General features: G+C 45.1%; 1 protein-coding gene across 1 annotated transcript; it reads right to left on the bottom strand.

Moving 5' to 3' along the window:
- Positions 1-1,655: 1,655 nt before the first annotated feature.
- LOC138661529 (myoneurin-like) lies at positions 1,656-26,760 on the bottom strand. The gene is made up of 9 exons (XM_069746303.1): positions 26,642-26,760; positions 8,214-8,324; positions 7,511-7,744; positions 7,228-7,350; positions 7,005-7,094; positions 6,778-6,915; positions 6,350-6,502; positions 4,455-4,583; positions 1,656-3,290 (listed from the first exon to the last, which is right to left on the bottom strand). The coding sequence occupies exons 2-8, from the start codon at positions 8,316-8,318 to the stop codon at positions 4,488-4,490; spliced, it is 939 nt and encodes a 312-aa protein (XP_069602404.1). The 5' UTR covers positions 8,319-8,324; positions 26,642-26,760; the 3' UTR covers positions 1,656-3,290; positions 4,455-4,487.
- Between the last annotated feature and the right edge of the window lie 188 nt (positions 26,761-26,948).

The raw sequence follows: 26,948 nt of genomic DNA, 5'->3' as shown, positions 1-26,948 counted from the left end.
GCGGTGTCGTAAGATCAGAACCTCGTAACCCCCGCATGCCGGAGAGCCCCGCAAGCTTATCCTTCACCCGACCCAGTCCCACCCCGTCAAGTCGTGACCAACACAGATACGTAGATCTATTCATTGCTGGGGGAAAGGCCGGATTGTCAAAAAGGGGACTCAGTCTGCTCAATCGGGAGGTCAGGCGTAATTTCACATAGGATCTATCCCAGAACCTCAAAACAATCTGTGTGAGTGGAGCAAAACTCGACACAGGTGGGCGTCCGGTCCCCCCCAGCCAAGGCAGCCAGTACAAAGAAGAGGGCGATAAAAGTTTCTCCAGGAGCACCCACTGTTTATGAGCATCACCGAACCTCCAGTCGACAATCCTAGAGAGCAAGACTGCCTGATAATAACGTTTAAAATCAGGAAGGCCTACCCCCCCTTTAGTCTTGGGTCTCACTAACACTGAGAACCGAGTCCGCGGCTTCTTAGTTCCCCAAATAAAGCTATTGATAGCTGACTGCAGGCGCCTGAAAAAGCAATCTGGAACCTGCACTGGAGCAGTCTGAAAAAGATAGAGGAATCGGGGTAAAATATCCATTTTGACCACTCCCACCCGTCCGAACCAAGATAGCTGAGGTCTGCCATACCGTTTAAGGTCCGAGATAGTTTTCTGCAGGAGCGGGACGTAGTTCAGAGCATATGTTGCGCTAATGTCAGCAGGTATTAAGACTCCTAAATATTTTAAGGCATCGGTCTTCCACTTAAAAGAGAAGGACGCCTGAAGCTGAGAGACTAGATCATCAGGCAGGGAGATATTGAGCGCCTCCGTCTTGGAGTAGTTTACTTTAAAGTTTGAAACCTCCCCGAACCTACGGAACTCTCGGAGGAGTACAGGAAAAGCCACGGTCGGGTTGGTAATGTACAGCAATAAATCATCCGCATACAGGGATATCTTAAACTCATGTTGGCCAATCCGCAGACCCTCAATATCAGGAGTCTTCCGTAATGCCACTGCCAGATGCTCCATCGCAAGGATATAAAGTAAGGGGGAAAGGGGACAACCCTGACGGGTCCCGTTTCTTATGTCAATGGGCGGGGAAAGGGTACCGTTCACTCTAAGACGGGCCGTATTAACTATTTTGTATGATATGACTAATTTAAGGGCATAAAAACTAAAAGTTTAAAAATTTAGAGATTTTCAAAATTTTCGCCAAATTTCCATTTTTTTCACAAATAAACGCAAGTCAAATCTCAGAAATTTTACCACTATCAAAAAGTACAATATGTCACGAGAAAATCTCAGAAATCACCAGGATCCGTTGAAGCGTCTCAGAGTTATGACCTCATAAAGTGACAGTGGTCAGAATTGAAAAAATGGCCCAGTCAGGAAGTTGAAAACAGGCTTCGGGGTGAATGAGGAAAAAATGAACTTTTTTTGAATTTAACAAATGGCTGCAATAGAACAAAGTGAAAATTGAAGGGGTCTGAATACTTTCCGTACCCACTGTACATCCAGCACAAGAGGCGGCCTTCACAGTTCATCACTAAACACCTCATAACTTTATTTTTGCCTGCAGGGGAATCTCCGCCATAAAGGCTGCAGAATTGTGACCTTATTATAATTAAGTCTTTACAGAAAACGGAGGAAATAATTCAACGAGGAGGAAAAATTAACTTGACATTTTATTTTTGTAAAACCGATTACAAGACACTACACTATATTTAAAAGCACAGAACAAAAAGTGAATGACTGTCTTTGCTTACACTGGGGCGATTTACACCTGCAGGGCCGAGCACCTCCACCTCATCTACCTGCAGAACGTGTGATCGCACATCACCTCCCTATACCGCTGCTGCTGATCACTCATATCAGATTAAGTGCAATCATTACTGAACTGGGTCTAAAAACGAATGATAAAATGTGTCCGTGCGAACGCCATACTAATCAGATCTCCGCTGTACAAAAACGCGCTGAGAGTCCACAGTCGCCACCTCCGTCCTCAGTGTAACCCTGGGACTGTCCTTATACAGAGGGGACGTTTCCGCCTATATTCGTCGTGTCTCCACATGAAGTCTAGCAATTGCCTATATCAATATTTAATAACAAACCAAAGTTTTCTCCATATTTACGGCGGGTGCCAAAAGATGAGAATACACCGGAAACTAAGAGGAGAGATCCTGTGCGGACAGACGGATCATCCAATGGCTGCAGACATAAAAGCCTTAATATACAGTGACTGTAAGGGTTAAGACCACGCAAACTCATTTTAATGAATGAGGTGTACTAAAATAAAAAATATATGGTGGTGCCACCGGCCCCTGACCGATTCCTGTATTCGAACCGTCCAGATTTTGGGTTTAGAACATTTCTAATAAAACCCTCCGGCCGCACTACTGGGGCCGATCCATCAAGGCTGGTGTTCCTGTACCAGTCTTCATGAAGGCTCCCTGGTGCGAGCTGCCCCCATCTCCCAGTGCCCCTTTACCAGTCATCCTCCATCTGAGCGATAGAAGATTTCTGCTCCGATTCATAACAGATTCTGGTATAAATTACAGTGCGTCCGGCGCAGTCACTGTGTCCCCGATTCTGGAGCGCCTGTCGCCTCTCTAGCGCCTCCCACACTGGTTGTCAGGTTCCCACCTTGTGGTTCTAGTTCCATAGATCTCTTACTATCGGTGTCCATTCCATTTCTAATTTTACTGGCTCTTCACGTTGTTACTACTGTGGGATATCACTTTGGAGCAAGCCGTCAGCACATTTCTTTGGTATGTCGGCATGTTTGTTTTTTAGTTTCTATACATGGGCCCCGTTACATCCAGCCTGGGTTATACATGTACAGTTTCCTATCGGCAGCATGTCGCCTTACCACGTCGGGTACATGTACACTATCAGACGCCGGTGTAGTTACAGCTGACGGTCGGTGTTTGTGCTGTTCTGCAGGTTGTAAATGGCCCCAGGTATCGTTGTAACAAAATATAACTGAACACATAGGAAGCGGAGCTCGTACAGTCACCAACAAAAAGAAAAGAGCATCCCGACTACAATAGAGAGAATATGGGAAGAGGAGAGAAAGCAAGACTCTGCCTCGGTACAATTCACATTGGTAGAAATTACATTGCGGCAGCAAAATTACAATACAGAAATGGTAACAAAAGTATATTTGAGGTGACCACAATGGAAAGAAAAAACAAAACATCACTACACATCAAAATGTACATCCTTATACTGCCCGTCACTACAAAATATCGTCCGGCCGCGCCGGCGTCTTCTAATGTCACCGCCGGGTCCTGCGCCAAATGTTTTCCTACAGAAGAAAAAGGAAGCGAATAAGACAGACTGCAGCAAACACCTGAATCTTCTACTTCAATATCTGTATACCTTGGTGTGAAAGTGCTTGCCCCTTCCCGACTTCCTATTCTTTTCCATGTCTGTCACACTTTAATATTTAAATGTGTTTGGTGATCTGAAACATTAGACAAAGAAACCACAAAATGCAGTTTATAAATGAAGGTGTTTATTATTACGGGAAAAAGAAATCCAAACCTACAGGGTCCTGTGTGAAAGTGACAGATCGCCAGTTATCGCAAACGCTTGATTGCAGTTGTTGGTAAGGGTGGTCAACCAGTTATTAGGTTTATTGGGCAATCACTTTTTCACACAGGACCCTGTAGGTTTGGATTTCTTTTTCCTTTAATGCATTTTGTGATTATCTTTGTCCAATATGTACATTTGTTTGGTGATCAGAAACATTTCAGTGTGACAAACATGCAAAAGAACAGGAAATAAGGAAGGGGGGCGGAGGGGGCAAATACTTTCATGCGTGCACATACACACAAGTCTACATATCACCACATCTATAGATGCATCTTATCTGGAGCATAACGGCCGGGTCTGGGTCCCTGGATCCCAACTAATAGCTCAAAAGACTTTAAAAGCGCACCCCTCCAAGCAGTACAGGCTCAACACTAAGCGTAAGGGCCAAACAGCGGCCCGACCACTTTTGCTCCCTCCATGCACTTCTATGGAATATTTTGAGCAATCAGTTGAGGTCTCAGGACCTGGATCACTGCCAATCTGCAGGATGGATTTATTAAAGAAAAAAACAAAAAAAACATACAGCCTAAAAAAAAAATCTTGTATTTCTTTGTGCATGCAGGTACTAATCAGAACTGTGCATCTCCATGGTAACAGACCACTTCTTCGTGTGATCCTGCAGCCATCCCGTTATTCTCTCTATAAAATGTCTGAAAATTACAGGCGTAGTCCCCACCCCAAACAAATGAAGTCCTGCAGCCAGATGCCGGCCGTCCTCGCGGGCAGAAGCAGGCCGTCCCCGCGGGCAGACGCCGGGATCCAGCTGGCCGTCCAAATGGGGATAAGAATCCCAACATTTGTGGGAACTCGGGAAAACCTTTCCTCCGACAGGCAGATCTGAGGATCGGTAGATGGCAGGATACAAATCACTTACCAGTTCCAGAAGAATCGTTCCCATCGCTGCCGTCTATTGATCAGAGTCGTTGTCCTCCTCCTCATCATCATCATCGTCCTTATCATAGTCCTCCTCCTGGGAGTATTCTTCTTTCTCTGAGGGTTGCAGCTGTAAAAGAAAAGAGAACAGTCAGAAGATCGCCCCGTCCCCGCAATCACCGGGTCATTATTACAGTGATATAGATGGCTCAATCCTACACCCCACGAGAGACCCAGATTCCAGCGATGTATCACTTACTGGCTTACTTGTTGTAGTTTTGATAAAACCCGTTTTACCTGCTGCAGATCTAGCAGTTTTCTGATGTGCATAGGCAGAAAAAAAAGCCAAAAGGAACACAGAAAGCAGCCAGTGATGTGGTGTAGTTCGCGCTCTAGTGACAAAACCAAACCCAGGTAGTGTTTTTTTGCTACTGTAGCGGCAGGTTTGGAGGGGGAAAAAAAAATAAAATGATATATCAGCACTTTGCGGACTATTAGACAAAACCCAAATTTTGGTGGAGAAAAATGGGAAGATTTTCTTTATTAATGTGTCAAATTGGAGGGGGTGGGGAAGGGGCGCACGTCAATATTCTAGTTTGGATTTAGCTTACCGGAAAGAACCGAGGAGGGGGAAGAAGCCAGTAGCGGCAGCCGATGTGGGGCGCTGCAGTGAGCCCTAAGCTGGGAAGAGGGGCTGTCCCGGGGGTGGGCATCAGGAAAATGGCCACGGGAGGGAGAGCAATGTGTAGAGCGCTGACTCCGCTCCTGCCTGCACCACAGACTTTTTTTGTTTTTTTAAGTGAAGCCCACAGACTACCCCCAGTGAGCTACATTTGGACTGTAAGATGAACCCGTTTTCCTCCCAAGTTTTGGAGAGAAAAAAAAAAACGTGTCTTGTAGTCCGCAAAATACGGTATTTAAACAGAATTAAAAAACAAAACAAAACAAAAAAAAACCCTATGTTTTGCGCGGCCTCCGACATGTGACACTTTGTTTTCAGTGGCGCCGTATGAGGACATGCAGATTTGGCATTCCAATGTATTTTTTCCCTCTTTATGACATTTAATGCACAGGTTAAACAATTTCTTTTTTGATGGAGCAGACTCTTAGATGTCGTGATGCCACACAGCCTCTTTAAATGTAATGATTTTTAAATGGGGAAAAGTAGGGAGAATCCATTTTTTTCCCTTTAAATGTGGTGTTCATACGAGTACCGCCATAGCGTGCACTGCCTGCCACCACTGCCCACTGGCACCCTGTGATCACGCTGCGGGGGATGGACACGGGCAGGATTTTGCAGGTCATTTGCTGCCGTCAGTGATTGATCTGTAACATGCACCTTTCAGGAGTTGGCTCCGGTCGCTGCTGCCGCTGGACGCAGATGCTGGCTGTGTAGCCCTCCTGGCACCTGCCTTGTGTGGTGGGTTGAGCCTATTTGCTCCATACACCCCGACCCGCTCTGATGTAATAGCCCGACCGATGATGTACTGTTCACGATTTCCCCGTCCTTATCCCGAGACTAATCACCTGGTCATTATCACATTATAGAGGGGGGGAGCCATGTTGTGCACCTGATCCCCCGTCCTCCCCGCTCCATTACTTTGTAGGCCGAGCAGCCTCTTATAGGTGGGTTGTTTCTGGAGGGCAATTGTAATAGGCTTTAGCTGCAATACCAGACATGGCCTGTGGGCAAGAGCGGCGCTGGACAACAAGAAACAAAACCCTAAGCTGTAACGCCATATAAGAGGTTTAGAAATTGGGACTTTCTTCTGATAGTTGGGAAAAGTGAGTGGGGGGCGATTACTGAACAGGACAGAGGACCCCCAGGCAGCCCCATCACACGCAGAACGTCTAGTTAGAGGGGCCGGAGCTTTGAGCATCATTGCAGCCCCCTACCTCAGGACTGGGCACCGGCACATCCTTGGAAATACTCTTTGGTCTTCCTCTTGGACGCTTTGGGCCTAATGGCACTACAGGACTTTGGTGCAAAACAATCTTTCTTGGACGCCCCCGATTCCTCTTTTCTTGGGTCCCGGTTGAAAGAGTTAACTGAAAGAGAAAGCAGAAATGGGCGAGAACCTGTCAGTGAGCAATTTATGGAATTGTGGAAAATGCCTGCAGCCGAGGATTATGGGAAATGTAGTCTCCAGCAAAAAGCAGGGGTCACGTGATCTGTCATACAGACCGGACAATAAAGGGAAGGTGAGGGCGGCGCAGACGCGCGGGGGCAGGTAACCGGCGCAGGCGCCCGGGGGCAGGTAACCGGCACAGGCGCGCAGGGGCAGATAACCCCATTAAATCCGTACACTGGGGGCACATCTCACCTTTTTGGCTTTAGTAACTTTGTTCAAACTTCCCTTTGGTCGACCCCTTTCTCGTTTTGGGGTCTCGACTTCGTTTGTTACTGGCACTTTTCGCGGTCTCCCTCGGCCTGCCTTCTTGACTCCAGAACTTACTACTTTCTGTGAGGAATATGATGAGGGCACAGTATTAGGACAGGAATGGCACAAAGATGGGGGGCTGCATGTCAGACTTATGGCGCGGAGCTCACCGTCATGGAGGCCTTGGACGGCTTCTTGTTTTTGCTTCCCTTCGGCCTTCCCCTTGATCTCTTTGGGGTATTTTCACCACTGGGGATTACCTGACATTATTACACAGATCTATAGTAAATGGTTCGTGATCTAACACAAGGTCAGGACTGAAACGTTGGAAGATCCGGAAGTTCTGGTAGCACGGTCTCCTGTCGAACCACATGTTGCCTTACATTCACTCACCTTCCTGCTTCCCTTCGGTCTCCCTCGGCCTCGATGTGGGGTCGTCACTCCGTTTTCTTGATGGGGATCACTATCTTTTTTTGGAGACGATGTTGGCGATTTTCCCTCACGGACTGAATACACCTATGAAGGAACCAGAGGCGTCACTAGGACCACGAAGACCAGGAGAGCGGCAGTGTTACTGGTCCAGTTCAATTTCAGCTACAAGCTGATGTAGCACCGGCCTCGGTAATAAAGGCCGGCCACATAGAGGTGACGGCTGGGGAAAGTTTGGGGATCTCACCCTGGTGGCGGACGTGGGGAAAGTCTTGTTCTTGCTCCCCTTCGGCCGCCCCCGTCCCCTCTGTGTCCTTTCGGAGTCGCTGGAGTATTGTCCCGGCCTGTTTTCTTTGTTCTGTGGGGTTTCCTTCTTTGACGGCGATTGATGGAGGGATTTCGGCACGTTCTCGCGGTTGTGCAGCGTTTCGGGGCTTGGTGACAAGCACAGCTGGAAGTCCTGATTCTCTCCATCTCCTGACTTAGAGAAGAAGAGAAAAGGATCATAAGAAACAGCACACAGATAAGTCAAAATTTGCCACTGACAGATCACCAACTAAGGCGTTGCTCCCTGTCATTAAAAGTTAATCTCTGGCTGCAGAATGTTTTAAAGAAACAAACAGGGCTGCACTCACCTTCCCTGGGTCCACCAGAGCGTCGCTTTGGCACAGACGTCATGTCGACAGCCAGTGAGCTCTATAGGGAAATCCATCTATATGGGAACACTGCGGAGTTCACTGATCGGTTGTCGACATGACGTCTGTGCCAAAGCCAGACACCGGGAGCAGAGGCAGATACTTGCTGGTGGACCAGGGGAAGGTGAGAACAGCTTGCTTTGTTTTCATTTAAAGAAAAATAATTGCATTGATTGATGAATTCTATTTGAAAGGGAACAGCCCTTTGTAGTGTCAATAAATGGCATTACTTTGCTTGTGAGCTGCATACCGCACCTCCGATAGATCGTTTCCAGAGACCGCAAACAGTTTCCGGCTCTTCAGCTTTTGCGGTGTTGACCTCTTCCGCTTAGAGCTCGTGTTCAGTCTCCGAGCGCTCATAATGACCTGCAGAGAGACGACATTATGTAGGGGGGATACAGAGAGCGAGACCACCGGACATTGCACAGTTTGGGATATGGCCGCACATGCTCAGAAGACGCTCCCACGCACTAGATCTTTCCATTATTATGGATTTTTACCCTTTCCACTTGCTGTCAGAGAACAGAAACATTCTTGTCAGCGCAGATGGTGAAAACAAGTGTAGATTAGGTGGAAGGGAGAAAGCTCTGACAGCAAGCGGAGATCCTGAGAACGACAGGGTGAAAGAACTTTTACTTTGTGGTAGAACTTTCTATGATACATTGTGAAAACATCAGATACTGGAGGACGGTCATGAACGGATTAACACTGCCCCCGAGGAGCGAGGATGGAAGATCTGGCCCATGAGGAGGAGGAGGAGGAGGAGGAGGAGGAGGAGGAGGAGGAGGAGGAGGAGGAGGAAGAGGAGGAGGAGGAAGAGGAATAATAATAATAAATAAATATATATATATATATATAATCAGGCTAGAATTAAGATAAAGAGGTGGGAGAGGCTTCATTGTTCTCAGAACGGTACCGGCTTTCATTTGATAAGTCACAAGACTTTCTTTGTATTTTGTTTTGAAGAAGTCAAAAGCAAAATTTTGATGCGCAATTGTGAAAAAAACAAAAACAAAAAACGTATGTGTGTTACTTGTGTTCTTGTTTATATTTGTGCAGGGATTCAATTTGGGACCCATCAAGTTTAATTTCATTTTTTTCAGCCTTGAATCATCTGATTTTATGTTTGGGTGAGTTTCTTCCTTTTTTCTTTTCAAATTACAACTTATTGAATTCAACATTTATATGCAACAATAAAGAAACACAAAAAAAACAATACCGAAGTGCCAGAATAAATACATCTTAATTATAACAACTGGCTCAGCATTTTCAACCTGAATGCATTGAACAAACCAAAAGAAAAAAGGTGATCATATCCTCAAGTGTGGTTTTCTAAATACAGTCTCATTCCAATTATATGTTAAAAACAAGATTAAAAGAACCAATATTCTTACCACCTATTTATACGCTTCTCAGCACGTGACTTGGGGTTGCGCCTGCAAGGGTTAATCTCTCTCCTCTCACTCAGTCCAGCATTCAGCCTCTGCCCTATGCTGTAATGGGAGCATAAATCACACCCCAACAGACCACGCACCCCACTCATACACGCTGCCACTCACTGAACACAAGGCCAAGGAGTCCCGGGAAAAACTGGAATTATAAACTAAGGCTATGGATTCTTTAGAGCATACAAGGTTCAGTCTTATTAAAGTTTTAAGCTTTAATAGGCAAATTGCCTTTTCAGAGAGGAAGAGGACTAGAACTCTAGTGCCACCTACTGGAAGTAGCAATCTTAACAGCCAATGTTGACCCTTTAACTAGCCTTGTCACATGACTAAGGATAAAAACCAAACCAGAATCTCAATTTGCAGACACTTTCGGGGTACTGCCCCTCGTGGCACTAGAGTTCTAGTCTTCTTCCTCTCTGAAGAGACAATTTGCATATTTCCCAGAGGAGCATTGTGACTTTAAGTCTCCTCATCTCGACATGCTTAACATGTCACTCTCCGCAAGAAGAAACAATATAAGCTTTAATAGGAAAGGTACAGTGCTTACAACAAAAAGATAAAAATAGAAATAAAAAGTGGCATACCAGTATGCAAATCAGTTATAAGATAAAAGGGAGAAAACTTGCAGAAGTATCTAAACTTTGCAGTCTGTCATTCTGCTCCTTGAGGGGGGTGAATATGAGATGGCTCACACCAGCTTGGCTGTCCCTCAGTCTGTGAACATTATTATTATATCTTTCTATGTGTAAAGGCCTAATTTATGGATTTACCCTGGACATCAGATTTCTAGACCAGCCTCTCAGGTTAATATACTAATCCTTGGTTTGTGACTGGATCCTGGCTATTTTACCAATGAATACATTATTTTTCTTTGAACACTATTTGTGTGACCTTTCTATTAGTAAACAGTGGGTAGCTGCAATTGGAGTCTCTCTTCAAAAAAAGTGTCAGAAGGTGTGAAATGTTTCCACTTTGTGTGTTCTCAGGAAATCCCCCCTGGAGAGACCAGGAAGACTCTTTTTTTCTCAGGATAACATAGGTCATGACCTTTGTGAAGAGCTGCAGCCTAGAACAGATGCCAAGTTACTGCTGGTCATACATCCATACATATTTCACTACAACATGTAACAATTGTTTTTCTATTATATCACTAAACATGTCACTTATAAAGTGTTTAAGAAGAATAGCACAGTAGTTAAATCTTCGTTCTATAAAATAATCAAACAATTAATAGTATGTTTTTACACTGGCCTTTTATCATAAATGTGTCACTTCAAGTGGGTTAAATGTCATCTTGTCCATCAGAACTTACTAGCAATGGTCGTTTCCTTTTGTGTCAGTGTATGCACGGCCTGTCATGGTGCTCGGCTCCACCTGAGTTAATATCTGATTTTTGTTAACTTTTAAAGTGTTTGGTTTTCTTGGATACACAAATGACGGTGCAGAAAAGTCATTTTTTGGGGCAGCACGGTGGCGCAGTGGTTAGCACAGCAGCCTTGCAGCGCTGGAGTCCTGGGTTCTAATCCCACCTTGGACAACATCTGCAAGGAGTTTGTATGTTCTCCCCGTGTTTGCGTGGGTTTCCTCCGGGTTCTCCGGTTTCCTCCCATATTCCAAAGACATACTGATAGGGAATTTAGATTGTGAGCCCCATCGGGGACAGTGATGATAATGTGTGCAAAACTGTAAAGCGCTGCAGAATATGTTAGCGCTATATAAAAAATAAAGATTATTATTATCTTTGGAGAGTCCAGTAGCCGCCACCAGTGCCAATCATTCACAGGTCACATAACCAAAAATCATTGTTTTTATTTCTGTTCCGCTACCTGTGATGACAGTGCGGTATTGCCGAGTCCCTGTGATGGGTTCTGCTTCCTGTAACCGAGGTTTTCACAAACTCTCCTCCTCTCCGTAGTCCTGGTTTGTACAATACATGAACTGCCTGGGTGTTCAGATTTGGTGTGAATACGGCCTCTGGAGGCTCGGGCTGCAGGCGTGTCACGGGGCCTCCTAAACCATCACATACACCTTTGCCATGAGAAGGGGCAAATATGTGCCATTCAGCTTCCACTCCAAAGTCTTTCCGGTGATGGTATACATTTATAACGTTTTTCCTATTTTTATACTGTGCAGAAGCCCCAACCGAGAGGTAGTAGACCTTGCTCAAACTTGGTAGGATGTCTGTTTTTAATCACCAAAATCAATTTTTTTTTGGAACAAATCAACAGCTATTGACTCATGAAGTAAGCACTCAGATATCAGAACTATCTACTATATAATTGTCTAAGGGTCACTTCCGTCTGTCTGTCCTTCTGTCACGGTTATTCGTTCACTGATTGGTCTCGGCAGCTGCCTGTCATGGCTGCCGCGACCAATCAGCGACGGCCACAGTCAGATTAGTCCCTCCCCTACTCACCTGCACTCACTGCCCGGCACCCGCTCCATAATCCCCTCCACTCACACAGGGTTAATGGCAGCGGTAATGGCCCACGGTGTAACGCGCTCCATTACCGCTGCTATTAACCCTGTGTGTCCCCAACTATTTACTATTGATTCTGCCTATGCAGCATCAATAGTAAAAATATGTAATGTTAAAAATAAAAAACCAAAGAACCTGCTATACTCACCCTCCACCACCTTTCCCGTTCCTCGCCACGCTCCCGGGACCGCTCCATTGCAAGCGGCAGCTTCCGGTCCCGTCCCATGGCTGGTGTGCGACAAGGACCTGCCGTGACGTCATCATAGGTCCTGCTCACACCAGCCCTGGGACCGGAAGCTGCCGCTTGCAATGGAGCGGTACCGGGAGCAGGAAAGGCGGCGGATGGTAAGTATAGCAGGACTTCAACGGGCCTTCGGAAGGTGAGTATATGTTTATTTTTTTAAGTCTCTATACTACGTGGTTCTGTGCTGTATACTCCGTTGCTGGGCAATATACTATGTGGCTGGGCAATATACTATGTTGCTGGGCAATATACTATGTGGCTGGGCAATATACTATGTGGCTGGACAATATACTACGTGGACATGCATATTCTAGAATACCCGATGCGTTAGAATCGGGCCACCATCTAGTCATATCATATTCTCATTGTAATAGATCGCAGAAGGGGCACAGTCGCATGGTCATTGTTCCAGTGAAATGACTGGGCTGCATCCTGAGCTACTAAGGAATAGTTCTCCGATAGTCTACGCTTATTACTGCCTCATTCGGTCTGATGATTTGAGGGGATTGTAGGAGTCAGACTGTTGGTGAGTAGTGATGAGCGAGTATTCTTGTTGCTCGGGTTTTCCAGAGCACGCTCGGGTGACCGAGTATTTGTGACTGCTCTGAGATTTAGTTTTCCTTGCGGCTGCATGCTTTACGGTTGCTAGCCAGCATGAATGTGGGGATTCCCTAGCAACCCCAACATGTACTCAGGCTGGCTAATAGCTGTAAATCATCTAGCTGCGGCAACAAAAACTAAATCTCCGAGCAGTCACAAATACTCGGGAGATCACCGGAGCGTGCTCTGGAAAACCCGAACAATGAGTGTACTCGCTCATCACTATTGGCGAGCTATAAATGAGTGAGATAGTCTTAAGGACTATCAGCTTTTCACAAAAACATTCTATAAAATGTTCTGCACTTTTAAAAACCGTGTCAAAAGTCCATCTGTCTACAAATATCCACTGTTTACAAGTTATATTATCTACCATAGCCTCAAAATAATTTAATAGTTTTACTTTGAGAGCCAAAACTGAAGGACATTTCTTGCAAATATTGAGGTAACAAACTCCAACTCTTTTCTGGACACAATATTTGAGACAGACGCACTTTGTAATCGCCAATCTGAGTATCTTTCAGCTTACCCCCTTCAATCAGGAGCTTGGTGTTGTACATACATATACTGAGGGTGCACCACTACCCCCAGCCAGAACACAATTCTTCAGTCACAGTTCAGCAAATTTGGAAAATCCTATTTTGGCAGAAGTGGAATTTTTTTTTTTTTTTTAAGTTCATAGTTTTCTTTCAAATTGGTAAGATCCAGGCTCTTCTGGACATGGCATAATTCGGCTCACCATCACCATTGTTAAACTCTTTATGCTCTATAGCTTCACCTAATGTTTTGCCTGGTTTAGGATCAGGACAAGACATGAAGCCTTTTTGTTCAACTAGAGACATTTGGCTTTTGTAGCCATTCTATTGCGAACGTTAAATTCATTTTCTATTCTTTTGCATGTCCCACTCTCCGGTAGTGTATGTAGCATCATGAACTGCTCACTTCTGCTATGGGGGGGATTTACATTTATCTTTAAGCTGCAGAATAATCTCTGAATCACTCATGTTCTCCTTCACCTACCAGCTCAAGGGTCATTTTTTTTGTAACTTTTTCTAATTTTTTTTTGGCAATAACCGGATAATGGATTTTTTTTTGCAATGGGCGATTCTGCGATGCTAGAAAGTGATTTATTCAAATACTCTATTGTTAAATCAGGATAATAGTGACCCCATTTTGGAAACTAGACGCCCCAAGGAACTTATCTAGTTGCCTAGTGAGCACTTTAAACCCTCAGGTGCTTCACAAATTGATCCGTAAAAATGAAAAAGTACTTTTTTCTTTTTTTTTTTTTCACAAAAAATTTCTTTTCGCCTCAATTTTTTTATTTTCACATGGGCAATAGGATAAAATGGATCCTAAAATTTGTTTGGCAATTTCTCCCGAGTACGCCGATACCTCATATGTGGGGGTAAACCACTGTTTGGGCACACGGCAGGGCTCGGAAGGGAAGGCGCTCCTTTTGACTTTTTGAATGGAAAATTGGCTCCAATCTTTAGCGGACACCATGTCGCGTTTGGAGAGCCCCCGTGTGCCTAAACATTGGAGCTCCCACCCGAAAGCAGGGTGGATAAAATTCAATGTTTAAAAAAAAAAAAAAAAAAAGGGATTATTTTTATTTAAATCGGATTATTTTTATTTAAATCGGATTTTTTTCAATAAACTGCTTTTTGAGGAAAATATTTTACCATCCAAAGGTTCTTCCATCATGAGATAAAGCTGAGTTGTTTAACTCAGTAGAATAAAGGCTGTATATGTGTAACATTCACAATGCCATGCTCTTCCAGAGGTTTCTGTAGGATTAGAGGGCAGTTTCTCTCCTATATTATCACAGACGCTCGCTTTACTTACGCAGTTCTCAAAACTGAATTTGACTCTGCAGAGGTCCCAGCCTCTTCTTCACGGCAAAAATGTTACATCATCATCATCTTAATCACCGCACTTCTCATGATGTTGCCTCATTCGCGCCACCAGGCCTTGCATCTCTTTGTTGCATCGTTTGCATTTTGCACGCATGCCTGCCTTACCGATAGGCGAAGGAGCTTCATTAAAATATTCCCAAACTGGGTCTCTTTTACGGCCTGCTGCCATTATAAGGAAAGAATGTAATAAACCTCAGATCGTACACACAAACAGATCCAGACTTGTCTGTCTGTGGCTATGCTGCAGTATTGTGCTCAAAGTTTCACTTTCATTTTCTTGTCTGCTTGCCCTTCCTCCTCCTCACACTTAGATTCACATTCTTCTTGTGTTGTGCAGTTCTATTCCACTCCAAACAATCAGAAACATATTGTCTAACTTCTTGGATTTGGCACTGAAGGGGTTGATTCTGTATTCATAGGTTTGTAGAACAATAGGATAAAGGTCTTTTTCTCAACTCTGTTCATGTTGTAACATTTTTGCCGTGAAGAAGAGGCTGGGACCTCTGCGGAGTCAAATTCAGTTAGGTAGAAACTTTGATTTAAATCACTGATTTAAATCAAGCCTTACTGACTAGTGATTTAAATCAGTTAGATTTAAATCAAATCCACCCTGCCCACAAGTGACCCCATTTTGGAAACTAGATCCCCCAAGGAACTTATCTAGATGCATATTGAGCACTTTAAACCCCCAGGTGCTTCACAGAAGTTTATAACGCACAGCCATGAAAATAAAAAATAATTTTTTTTTCCTCAAAAATGATTTTTTTAGCCTGGAATTTCCTATTTTGCCAAGGGTAATAGGAGAAATTGGACCACAAATGTTGTCCAGTTTGTCCTCAGTACGGTGATACCCCATGTGTGGGGGTAAACCACTGTTTGGGCACATGCTGGGGCTCGGAAGTGAAGTAGTGACGTTTTGAAATGCAGACTTTGATGGAATGCTCTGCGGGCGTCACGTTGCGTTTGCAGAGCCCCTGATGGGGCTAAACAGTAGAAACCCACCACAAGTGACCCCATTTTGGAAACTAGACCCCGAAAAGAACTTATCTAGATGTGAGGTGAGCACTTTGAACCCCCAAGTGCTTCACAGACGTTTACAACGCAGAGCCGTGAAAATAAAAAATCATTTCTTTCCTCAAAAATGATGTTTTAGCAAGCAATTTTTTATTTTCTCAAGGGTAACAGGAGAAATTGGACCACAGTAATTGTTGCGCAGTTTGTCCTGAGTATGCTGGTACCGCATATGTGGGGGTAAACCACTGGTTGGGCACACGTCGGGGCTCGGAAGTGAGGGAGCACCATTTGACTTTTTGAATACAAGATTGGCTGGAATCAATGGTGGCGCCATGTTGCGTTTGGAGACCCCTGATGTGCCTAAACAGTGGAAACCCCTCAATTCTACCTCCAACACACCCCTAAACCTTATCCCAACTGTAGCCATAACCCTAATCACAACCCTAACCCTAACCCCAACACACCCCTAACCACAACCACAACTCTAATTCCAACCCTAACCCTAAGGCTATGTGCCCATGTTGCGGATTTGTGAGAGATTTTTCAGCACCATTTTTGAAAAATCCGCAGGTAAAAGGCATTGCCTTGGGGGGAGCGGACCACAGATCGGTGGGGTGGGTGCACATCAGTGTTTCCAACCATGGCCGATGATATTGCAGCATCGGCCACGGCTGGATTGTAATATTTCACCAGTTTTTTTTAGGTGAAACATTACAAATCGCTCTGATTGGCAGTTTCACTTTCAACAGCCAATCAGAGCGATCATAGCCACGGGGTGGGGGGAGGGGAATTCCCACGCAACTTTGCCATAAAGTGAGACCCTGAACTCAGTGACATCACCCGATGGTCACTGTTCTATAGGGGAGATCATCGTGGGACACTCGTTATTAACTGGACTACGGCGGACAGGGAGTATACGGTTGGTTTATTATTTTTAATTTTTTGCAGGTGAGCGAGTATGCCAAGTATGGTGAAATTAAGAATATTAAAATACTTTGTTCTGGCTGTGTCTTTATTTTTAACCCTTTCACTACTATAGGATTAGTAATGGATAGGCGTCTTATTGACACCTCTCCATTATTAACCAGGCTTAATGTCACCTAACAATAGCAAGGTGACATTAACTCCTTATTACCCCATATCCCACCGCTATAGGGGAGTGGGAAGAGAGGGGCTAAGCGCCAGAATTGGCACATCTAACAGAAGCGCAATTTCTGGGGCGGCAATAACCATGGCCCCTTTCTGGACTATGAATATCAGCCTGCAGCTGTCTGCATAGCCTTTCTGGCTATAAAATATAGGGGGACCCCAATTCTTTTTTTGGGGGGGTCCCCCTAATTTAATGGTCAGTAAAGGCCACGCAGACAGCAGCGGGCTGATATTCATAGCCTGGGAAGGGGCCATGGGTATTACCCCCTTCCCAGGCTACAAATATTGGCCCCTGGCTTTCCCCCTTTGGCGCAGAAGATTGTGCGGGAGCCCACGGCATTTATTTATTTATTTTTTAATCAAACGTTCTTTCATAAACATCGGCCTTGCTATTACATATCTACTGGCCCGATTCTAACTCATCGGTTATTCTAGAATATGTATGTAGTTTATTACGAAGCGGTGTTTAAATCCCGCTGCAATATCGCTGATTGGTTGCGGTCGACCGCAACCAATCAGCGAAGCGTGGTTTAAATCCCGCGCCAATTCGCGGCCGGACAGCACCTGTTGCTGATGGGCGGCTGGCGCGACCAGCGACCAATCAGCGAAGCGGGATTTCCATTACAGACAAACAGACCTTTAGACGATAGAGTATATATATCTATAGATGTATTTATAGATAGATATATCTATAGATGCATAGATATACTAAACATCAGGCTTGGTATCATCTATCATCTATCTGTGTGGGTAAACAGTATTCTTCAATGGAGTATGTAAATGAAGAGGTTGGACAAGAAACGAAAACCATTTTTGTACATCTTTATTGAGCTTACAAAAAACACACAAATCCGTATGAAAAAAAAAAAAAAAAAGCGCATGAAAAACGCAGGTGACCTGCCAGTGACCTCAGGTGCAGATTTTACATGCGTCAAATCCTGAACGTGGAAACATACCCTTAGGCTACTTTCACGCTGGCTTTTTTTGCCAGACGTGGCAATGCGTCGTTTATGGCAAAAAACGCATCCTGCAAAGTTGTTTGCAGGATGCGTTTTTGCCCCATAGATTAACATTAGAGACGCATTGCGACGCTTTGCCACACGTCGCAACCGTTGTGCGACGGCTGCACCGTGTTGTGGCGGACCACCGGGAGCAAAAACCGTTACATGTAACGTTTTTTGCTCCTGACGGACCGCTTTTTCCGACCGCGCATGCGCGGCCGGAACTCCGCCCCCACCTCACAATGGGGCAGCGGATGCACCGGAGAAATGCATCCGCTGCACCCGTTGTGCAGTGCGTCAAACGCTAGCGTCGGAATCTCTGCCCGACGCATTGCGACGGGGAGATTCCGACGCTAGTGTGAAAGTAGCCTTAGGGACCACCTCACACTTGAAGTGACTTTGAGGGGCCTATATGACAGAAAATGCCCAAAAGTGACACCATTCTAACAACTGCACCCCTCAAGGAACTCAAAACCACATTCAAGAAGTTTATTAGCCCTTTAGGTGTTTCACAGGAATGTTTAAAAAAAAAATAATTGAACATTTAACCTTTTTTTTCCCCCCACAATTTTTTTTACTTCAGATCCAATTTGTTTTATTTTTCCAAGGGTAACAGGGGAAATTGGACCCCAAAAGTCATTGTACAATTTGTCCCGAGTACGCTGATAACCCATATGTTGGGGTAAACCCGTTTGGGCACATCGCAGAGCTCGGAAGTGAAGGAGCACTGTTTGACTTTTTCAATGCAGAATTGGTTGGAATTAAGATCGGACGCCATGTCGCGTTTGGAGAGCCCCTGATGTGCCTAAACAGTGGAAACCCCCCCACAAGTGACACCATTTTGGAAAGTAGACCCCCTAAGGAACTTATCTAGATGTGTGGTGTGCACTTTGGACCCCCAATTGTTTTACTAAAGTTTATAATGTGGAGCCGCGAAAATTAAAAAAGTTTTCTTTCCCACGAAAATGATTATTTAGCCCCAAAATTTTTATTTTCACAAGGGTAACAGGAGAAATTGGACTGCAAAAGTTGTTGTACAAAGTGTTCCGAGTACGCTGATACCCCATATGTGGGGGTAAACCACTGTTTGGGCGCACGGCAAAGCTCGGAAGGGAAGGAGCTGTTTTACTTTTTCAACGCAGAATTGGCATCGGACGCCATGTCGCGTTTGGAGAGCCCCTGATGTGGAAACCCCTCAACTCTAACCCCAACACACACCCCTAACTGTAAACATAATCCAAACCCTAACTCCAACCCTAATAAGAAAATGGAAATACATACATTTTTCAAAGGTTATTATTTTTCCCTAAGGGGGTGATGAAGGGGGGGTTTGATTTACTATTTATAGCGGGTTTTTGTTTGGCAGCTGTCACACACTAAAAGACGCTTTTTATTGCAAAAAATAGTTTTTCCATCACATTTTGAGGACTATAAATTTATCCATATTTTGGCCCACAGTCATGTGAGGTCTTGTTCTTTGCGGGACGAGTTGACGTTTTTATTGGTACCATTAATGGCATCATTTGCGGTCTAGCTGACTGTGCGGCCGCCCTGCCAGACATCCCGCCCCGCAGTGTCTTCTGATTTATTCACATTGCGTCGGCCGCACAGGCGCAGTCAGCTAGACTGCAAATGAGGACAGAGGATGGGCAGCGCTCACTGCGCATGCCCAAGGCATGAGAAAAGAGCGCAGGCTCATTTGAAAACAGCGCTGAGGAGGCGGCGGCGCCCGGCGCGCACAGGCCCGTTGTGATGGCTGTGCTGCATCTGTTTAGCAAGGAAAGAGACGCCTCCGGGAACATTTCAGGGTAAGAGGGGGCACATTTTATAAGTGATTATTTCAGCGTGTGCCGGCATCATAACTAAAAGAGCCACCTTGTCAGAATGCAGCATTAGTGCTGCACAAGGTGGCTCTTTTAGTTACAAACGCCTGAGGGGGTGACAGGTTCCCTTTAAAGCCAGAAAGTTGCCATTTGAAATGACCTTAGTTTTGTGCCATGTCTGTGATCTGCTTTTTTTCTACAAAATTAAACAACTGAATTAACATCCTCCAAGGCCGGTGAGTCAATATTTTGTGCCAGGGGATGGAGATAGATATATATTTTAATAAAAAAAAAAAAAAAAAAAAAAAAAAAAATCGCATTGCATATGGGTAATTGTGTTTAAAAATCGCATTGTACTCGCATAGCACTTGTCCGTTTTTCCAGTCCGGACATTGGACCATTTTTTTTCTCGCACATGGGTATGAGTCCTTACTTCCCGACCCTGCGGTGAGCAGATACTTAACATGACTGATAGCTGCCGGCCGGTCCTCTGCTCATTCTCAGCCCTAACAGCTTTCTCTTCTGTCCTCTCCGGCTTCTAAGCTGTAACATAATACACCAATATCTAAAAATCATGGACCATTTGGAAAATATAAACCCCACACTTTTTCACTGCAGGCTTAACAAATCTGAACGAAAGATTTTCGAATGGACACTGTAAGGGTAAGTTCACACAGGGAGTGTTTGCTGCTTTTTTATGCTAATTTTCAGCTGCTTTTTATAGTACAAGAGTTCCAGCAAAGCCCATGAGCGTTCAGAAATCTCGTACACACATTGTGTTTTTTGTCATCAGGATTTTGTGCTTTGCTGCATTTTTTGGACATAGAGCACGTCACTTCTTTCAGTGTTTTTCACCCATTGGCTTGAATGGGTGTTGAAAAAGAAACGCTACAAAAAATGCAGGTAACATTATTTGCTGCTGAAAAGTCAAGGAGATAGCATGAATAAAAAAAAAAAAAAAACAGCACCAAAAATGCACTTAAACCTGTGTTTTTGCCGCAGCTTCTTTCCTGCCAAGATCAGGTTTTGCTTCAGAAAAAAAAAAAAAAGCAGCAGAGACGCCCTGTGTGAACTTACCCCAATAGTTATAAATAGGATTCCCTCACGATCCCAACTTGTGTTTTGGTACAGATGTGGCTAGGAGCACAGCAGGCACATGTGCAGTTTTTCAAATTAGACTTTTTTTTTTTTTCAGAAATGTGTTATAAAATTTTGCATTTGCATGGGTAAAATATAGACAAAGATACTCTTGTGACATATCTGGTGAAAGCCTGTACAGTTCTGGGTAGAATGGGGTTTATTTTATCTTTTTTCTAGCCCAAGTTACGAGGAGGAATGTAATGTCAAGCAACACCGAAATTCACACTTTTTCCGAACTTTGAAAATCAATAAAATGAAAAAAAAAAATCTAGAATTTTTCTCTTCATATTTTGCATTCTCTAACACCATTACCAAATAAAATATCAAAATAATTAACAAATATAGAGGTAAAAAGCATTGGTTCACTTGACAAGGAATGACCCTAATACACCATGTTCCAAATTATGCAAATGATATTTTTCTGGGATTTTCCTAAATCGTCAGCGCAAATGACAGTCCGTCTAATAAAAGTCATCACCTGTTAGATTAAACATCGAATGTTATTGAAGAAGCCTCCCAATGATAACAGTATAATCTCCAAAATGAATATCTCACACTGCACTGTTCCTAATTATTAGGCACAGTAGAATTTCTATACATTTGATCTGTTTTAAAGAACTGAAAATGCTCATTTGTGGAATTTGCAGCATTAGGAGGTCACATTCACTGAACAAAACAGCTATTTATCTCCAAAACATCCTAACAGGCCAAGTTACATGTTAACATAGGACCCTTCTTTGATATCAGAATTAATCTCACTAAGATTCAAATTGGCACGAGGGGTCTACCATCAAAATCATATGAAAAAAACTCAATATTAAAATTCCTTTTTATTATTAAAAACAAGGCAACCAACCCCACCTACAGTGAACAAAAAGCAAACAAAACAAGTGTGCTCAAACCAATGTAAATGGAACTAATGGGGAAATCTATAACGCCCTACTTGAGGCACCTATACTGCCCCTACCTGGCTGCGGAGGTAGACGCCCTAGGGGGGAGCGTTGTGGCGCCCCCGCTCCACAATGACTATCCCTGCGGGCCCTGATATACCCTGCAGCCACTGATGACAGTAGGGATGCATGATAGGCGTCAATCTTGCCTTGTGCAGGCGTGTACTATGGAGGACAGAGAATGAACTTCAATCCAATATTCCAGCCAGCGGGTAAGGAAAGGGTGAATCAAACACCCGAAAACCCCGCCTCCATGACTGAAGATTGTTCCCTCCAAATTCAGGTGACAGAGTCCCTTTAAGGCTATGTGCACACGTTCAGGATTTCTCGCAGAAAATTCCGGACATTTTCTGCAAGAAAACCGCATGCTTTTTTGCTGCGGTTTTGCGGCGTTTTTTTCCGGACACTTCCCAATGCATTTTGGAGTGGGAAATCCGCAAAAAAAAAAAAAACAACGGAAAATTAATGTACATGCTGCGTTTTTTTCGCGGAAAAAAATGCATCATGTGCACAAAACATGCGGAATTCATTCTAAATGATGGGATGCTTATTGTATGCGTTTTTTTTTGTGGTTTTATAGCGTTTTTATCGGGAAAAACCGTGAAAAAAACGCAACGTGTGCACACAGCCTTAAGATTGATTTCAGTGATCCATTGAGCCCTGAGACAATACCATCCACGAGTTTATTTGAAAAACAAAACAATGAAGTCTTTATGACAAATCCAATTTGCATAATAATTTGGAACACTGTAGATCTTTATTTAGCCTACAAAAACGCATACAAACATACTGTTTGGGCGCACAGCAGGGCTCAGAAGGGAGAGATAACCATTTGACTTTTTAAATGCAAAATTGGCTGGAATCGAAGGCGAGCACCGTGTCGCGTTTGGAGACCCCTGATGTGCCCAAACACTGGCAACCCCCCACAAGTGACCCCATTTTGGAAACCACACCCCTCAAGGATTTTATCCAGGGGTGTAGTGAGCATTTTGAACCCACAGGTAAGACACAGAATTTGATAACACTAGGTTGTCATATTGAATATGTCGTCATTAGTGTTGAGCGCAAGTGCTCGCTACTCCAGTTTGCATCGGGTGCGCAGAGTATCAAGGGTGCTCTAGTGACATGCTCGAGTCCCCACCCCACATGTTTCGTGGCTGTTAAGACACCAAAAATTGCAAGGATCTGCGATACTCCATGCATACCTGAGCATCCAATGCAAACTCAGTGAGCACTTGCGCTCAACACTAGCCATCAGTTTGTTTTACTTTTGAAAAACCCCAATTCTATCCCCAACACAACCCCAACCTGCAAAGAATGGAAAAAAATTAAAAATGTTTTTTTTAAAAATTGTAATCTTAACTAAGGAGGTGACAAAGGGGGGTTTGATTTACTATATATATTTTTTAATTTTGATCACTGTGATGGAGACTATCAGTGATCAAAAGGAACCAATGGGAAAAATTTCCTATTGTTGACGGGTACCGGCCAGCAGATCTCGGCGGCCGCACTGCACCAGCCATTTTCTTCCAGGGAGTTGACACGGTGGGCTTGGGAAAGGAGCAGGAGGGTCCGGGGATGGCGGAGGTACCTGGGGGTCTTGGGGGGACCCAATCTCTCTGATATGCTAGATCATATCAGGAGAGAGAAATGCATTGTTTAAATAAATCAAACTTTTTTTGTGATCACCGTTATTCAGTGAATAATGGCAATCACGTGACAGGGACTGTAAGAACCGGCCCAGATTATGTTCTCCGGGGTCTCAGCTACCCCCCCCGATAGGCGAGACCTCGGAGATTTTCCAACGCTGGGGACGCTGTACACTTATTTCTCAGCGCCATTGAAAAGTGGCGCTGTGGAATAAGTACCCTTAACTGGCGCCACTAAAAGATGCACTGGCAGTTGTTAAAAGATTAAAGGCGGCACCTGTGGCGAGAATTCTCAGGAACGAGGGCAAAGAAAAACTTTTTCTCCTATAGGCGTCAATTTAAAAAGAGGAGGTTGTTTTTTGCACAAAGCAGACAAAAAAAAATCATCAAGGAAGGCAGCCAAAATGTATAACCTGTTTCCTGTGCTCAGATATATCCCCATTGTTATTTAAATTTTTACCTGGACACAAAAAAAAAAAAAAAGGCGAAAGATCTGAGCAATACAATAGACCCCTTAACACATATGTAGCGGCACTGAGCTAAAGGAACTGCATCCCGCGTCCCCCAAAGCTGAGCTCACCTTGAAAACAAGACCCCTTTAATATATTCATCTAGGGGAGTAGAGTATCTGGACCCCACTTTTTTAGGGGGTAATGAGGGCAAATATAAGATTATTTTATTATTTATAAAGGGGTCAAGACTGAGTAACAACATGTTGGATGCCCCTCGTCTCCTTCCTTTATACTTCTAGCTTGTTAAAACTAAATATTACAGAATATATACAGTTTATATAAATAAATGTGCAGGAACTATGTCTTATGATTTTTTTAAGTGCGGAAACATAAAATAAATCTAGAACTAAAGTGGAAAAAGCAAAACTTTGGGCATCATTGAGAAACGAGTTAGGCCTCTTTCACACTTCTGTCGGCAGGCGGCTGTCAGAATGCGTAAAATCGACAGATGTCTTAGAAATAATGCAAAACGTATGTAATGCATCCAGTTCCTTGATGGATGCAACAAAAACGGGATACGTCGCTGGATTCCTGTGTGTGACGGTCAGCGACGCATCCTGCGTCCATAGGCTTCCATTGTAGCCAACAACGGCCAACGCAGGATCCGTCACTGAACGATTTTCCGACGTGCTGAAAAAACGTTCCTCTGAACATCGTCTCTGCCCGATGGACAGCAATTTTCCGACGGATCCAGTGCACGACGGATGAAACGTGTGGCCATCCGTCACTAATACAAGTCTATGGGAAAAAACAGGATCCTGCAGAAAAATTTGCAGGATCCTGTTTTTTTCAAAACTCGACGGATTTCGATGGGAGCTCAAAGACGGAAGCGTGAAAGAGGCGTTATTAGGTTACTTTCACATTTCAGTTGAGCACTCCCCGTCACAATGCGTCGTTTTGGTAAAAAAATGCATCCTGCAAATTTGCCCGCAGGGTGCCTTTTTCCCCCCGTAAACTTGTATTAGCGACGGATTGTGACGTTTGGCCACACGTCGGGTCCGTCATGCACTGGTTGCGTCGGGTTTTGGCGGCCCGTCGTTCAAGGGAACGTTTCTCTGTGCGTTGTATCCAGTTTTTCCGTCTGCACATGCCCAGCAGGAAATGTCTCTCTGTCTCTTTCCCGGCCGGGACTGCAGACGGAAATGTGAAAGTAGCCTCAGGTTCCATATGGTGCAAACTCTGGTTTTGATGATTTCTTATTCAGCAATTTCTCCCTTTTTTCTTTTTTACAGGGCTCGTGGATTATTGCTAACATACATGACAGGTCGCGGTGAGACGGGATGGGGGGGGGGGCGCAGCACTGACCACGACTGTCACTGACTATAGATATGAAACCCCGAAGAGGAGCGGTGAACACCGGCAGCCCCCGATCTGTGCGTCACGTACTGCTCTAAGAGAGGGTGTCAGAATGAAGCCCCTTAGTGACCACCACAAACTCACATATTGCCGGTCACTAATGGGGTCAGAGCCCACCCATTACTGAAGCTTTAGAAACAATGTACAGAAAGACAGTGAGGATCATCAGAGCCGACCACCGAGACTAAACTGATCAATATCAGTAGGGCGCACCGGCCAGGAAGGCTGATGCCCCACCACAAACACGCCACGGCTCCCCACCTCTGGTCACCCACACACCACAGAGACTGTCCCCCCCCATGGTCACCCACACGCCATGAAACTGCCCCCCCGTGGTCACCCACACGCCACGGAGACTGCCCCCCATCCACCGGTTCTGCGCTCCAGCCAGGAAGACGCCCCCCACCTGCCGTGCGCCCAGCTGTCCTCCCTGTGGCAGAGAGCATACACTTAAAGGGCCACTGTCACCCCCCCCAGGCGTTAGAAACTAAAAGAGCCACCTTGTGCAGCACTAATGCTGCATTCTGACAAGGTGGCTCTTTTAGTTATTGGTGCTGTAAATGCAGAAATAATTTAGGACTAATTACAAAACGGATTATTTCTGCATTTACAGCACCAATAACTAAAAGAGCCACCTTGTCAGAATGCAGCATTAGTGCTGCACAAAGTGGCTCTTTTAGTTTCTAACGCCTGGGGGGGTGACAGGTTCCCTTTAACATCACACAGTCCACGTCACGTGGCCACTGACAGGAGAACTAGACCCTGATTATCAGGACGCGGCCCCCGAGGACCACCCCACTCATCTCTACCGTCAGCACAATGTGTGAGCCCGGCTGATCCCGCTCATCCCCACAATATTCTGCCTCCGGGTGAGGTATTAGCGCTCGTTCACACCAGGCAGATACAGGGGGCATGAAGCCCCCGAGCACACAGTGCGGCTGTGCCGAGGCTGCCCGAGCTGTAGGGGGCGCTGCGGCTCTACACAGCACGGCTTCTGATGATTTCCCTCCCACTTGTTTCCCCACGTGGATTTCTCTCACATTTCCAGGTATAGAATCTCCTGTGGATTTTGTCGCGGATCCGCAGCGTCTGTCTGCATCGGTCCCAGGAGGCCTCGGGCGGATTTACCGCGGATTTCACGCTCAGAACAGAAAGGATGAAACCAAAAGGGGAAAACCCCAGACAACCGTCAGCGGCCCGGGAGCCTCCTGCGGAGAGGACGGTGCGCCGCGGAGAAAACACAGAAATCCGCCCACAAATCCGCCGCCGATCCTCAGAAGTTCGCGCTCACACTGCAGACGATCACGTCAAACTTTACAGCCAATCAGTCAATCTGCGTCTGTCTGGCGCCGTCACCCGCAGCCCCGAGCAGCCGCTGTTCCCACCGCCGCCCTGTACTCACTGCCGCAGGAGCCGCCGCTCAGGAGCCTCAGCCCGCGCCGGGATGTGCCGGGGTCCGGACCGTTTCTCGGAGCTGCGCACAAAGCTGCTGTCCTCCGCCCGCCTCGTCCTGTCTCCGCCTCGTCATCGTCACTTCCTCCCTGCGGCACCCGTCAGAAGAGACAGGCGAGCTGTCCACCAATCACAGGAAGACAGGCCCGACCGTCTGGACTCTGATTGGCTGACACAATCGTTCTGATCAATTTTATTTTGAAAAACTATCCAATGGAAGCGCGTCTAACGCCGCCGCTGAGCTTTCATTGGTCGCT

Source organism: Ranitomeya imitator, chromosome 2 (genome assembly GCF_032444005.1).
Source record: "Ranitomeya imitator isolate aRanImi1 chromosome 2, aRanImi1.pri, whole genome shotgun sequence".
In the NCBI taxonomy this organism is placed as follows: domain Eukaryota; kingdom Metazoa; phylum Chordata; class Amphibia; order Anura; family Dendrobatidae; genus Ranitomeya; species Ranitomeya imitator.
This window is presented reverse-complemented; position numbering and strand designations above follow the sequence as displayed.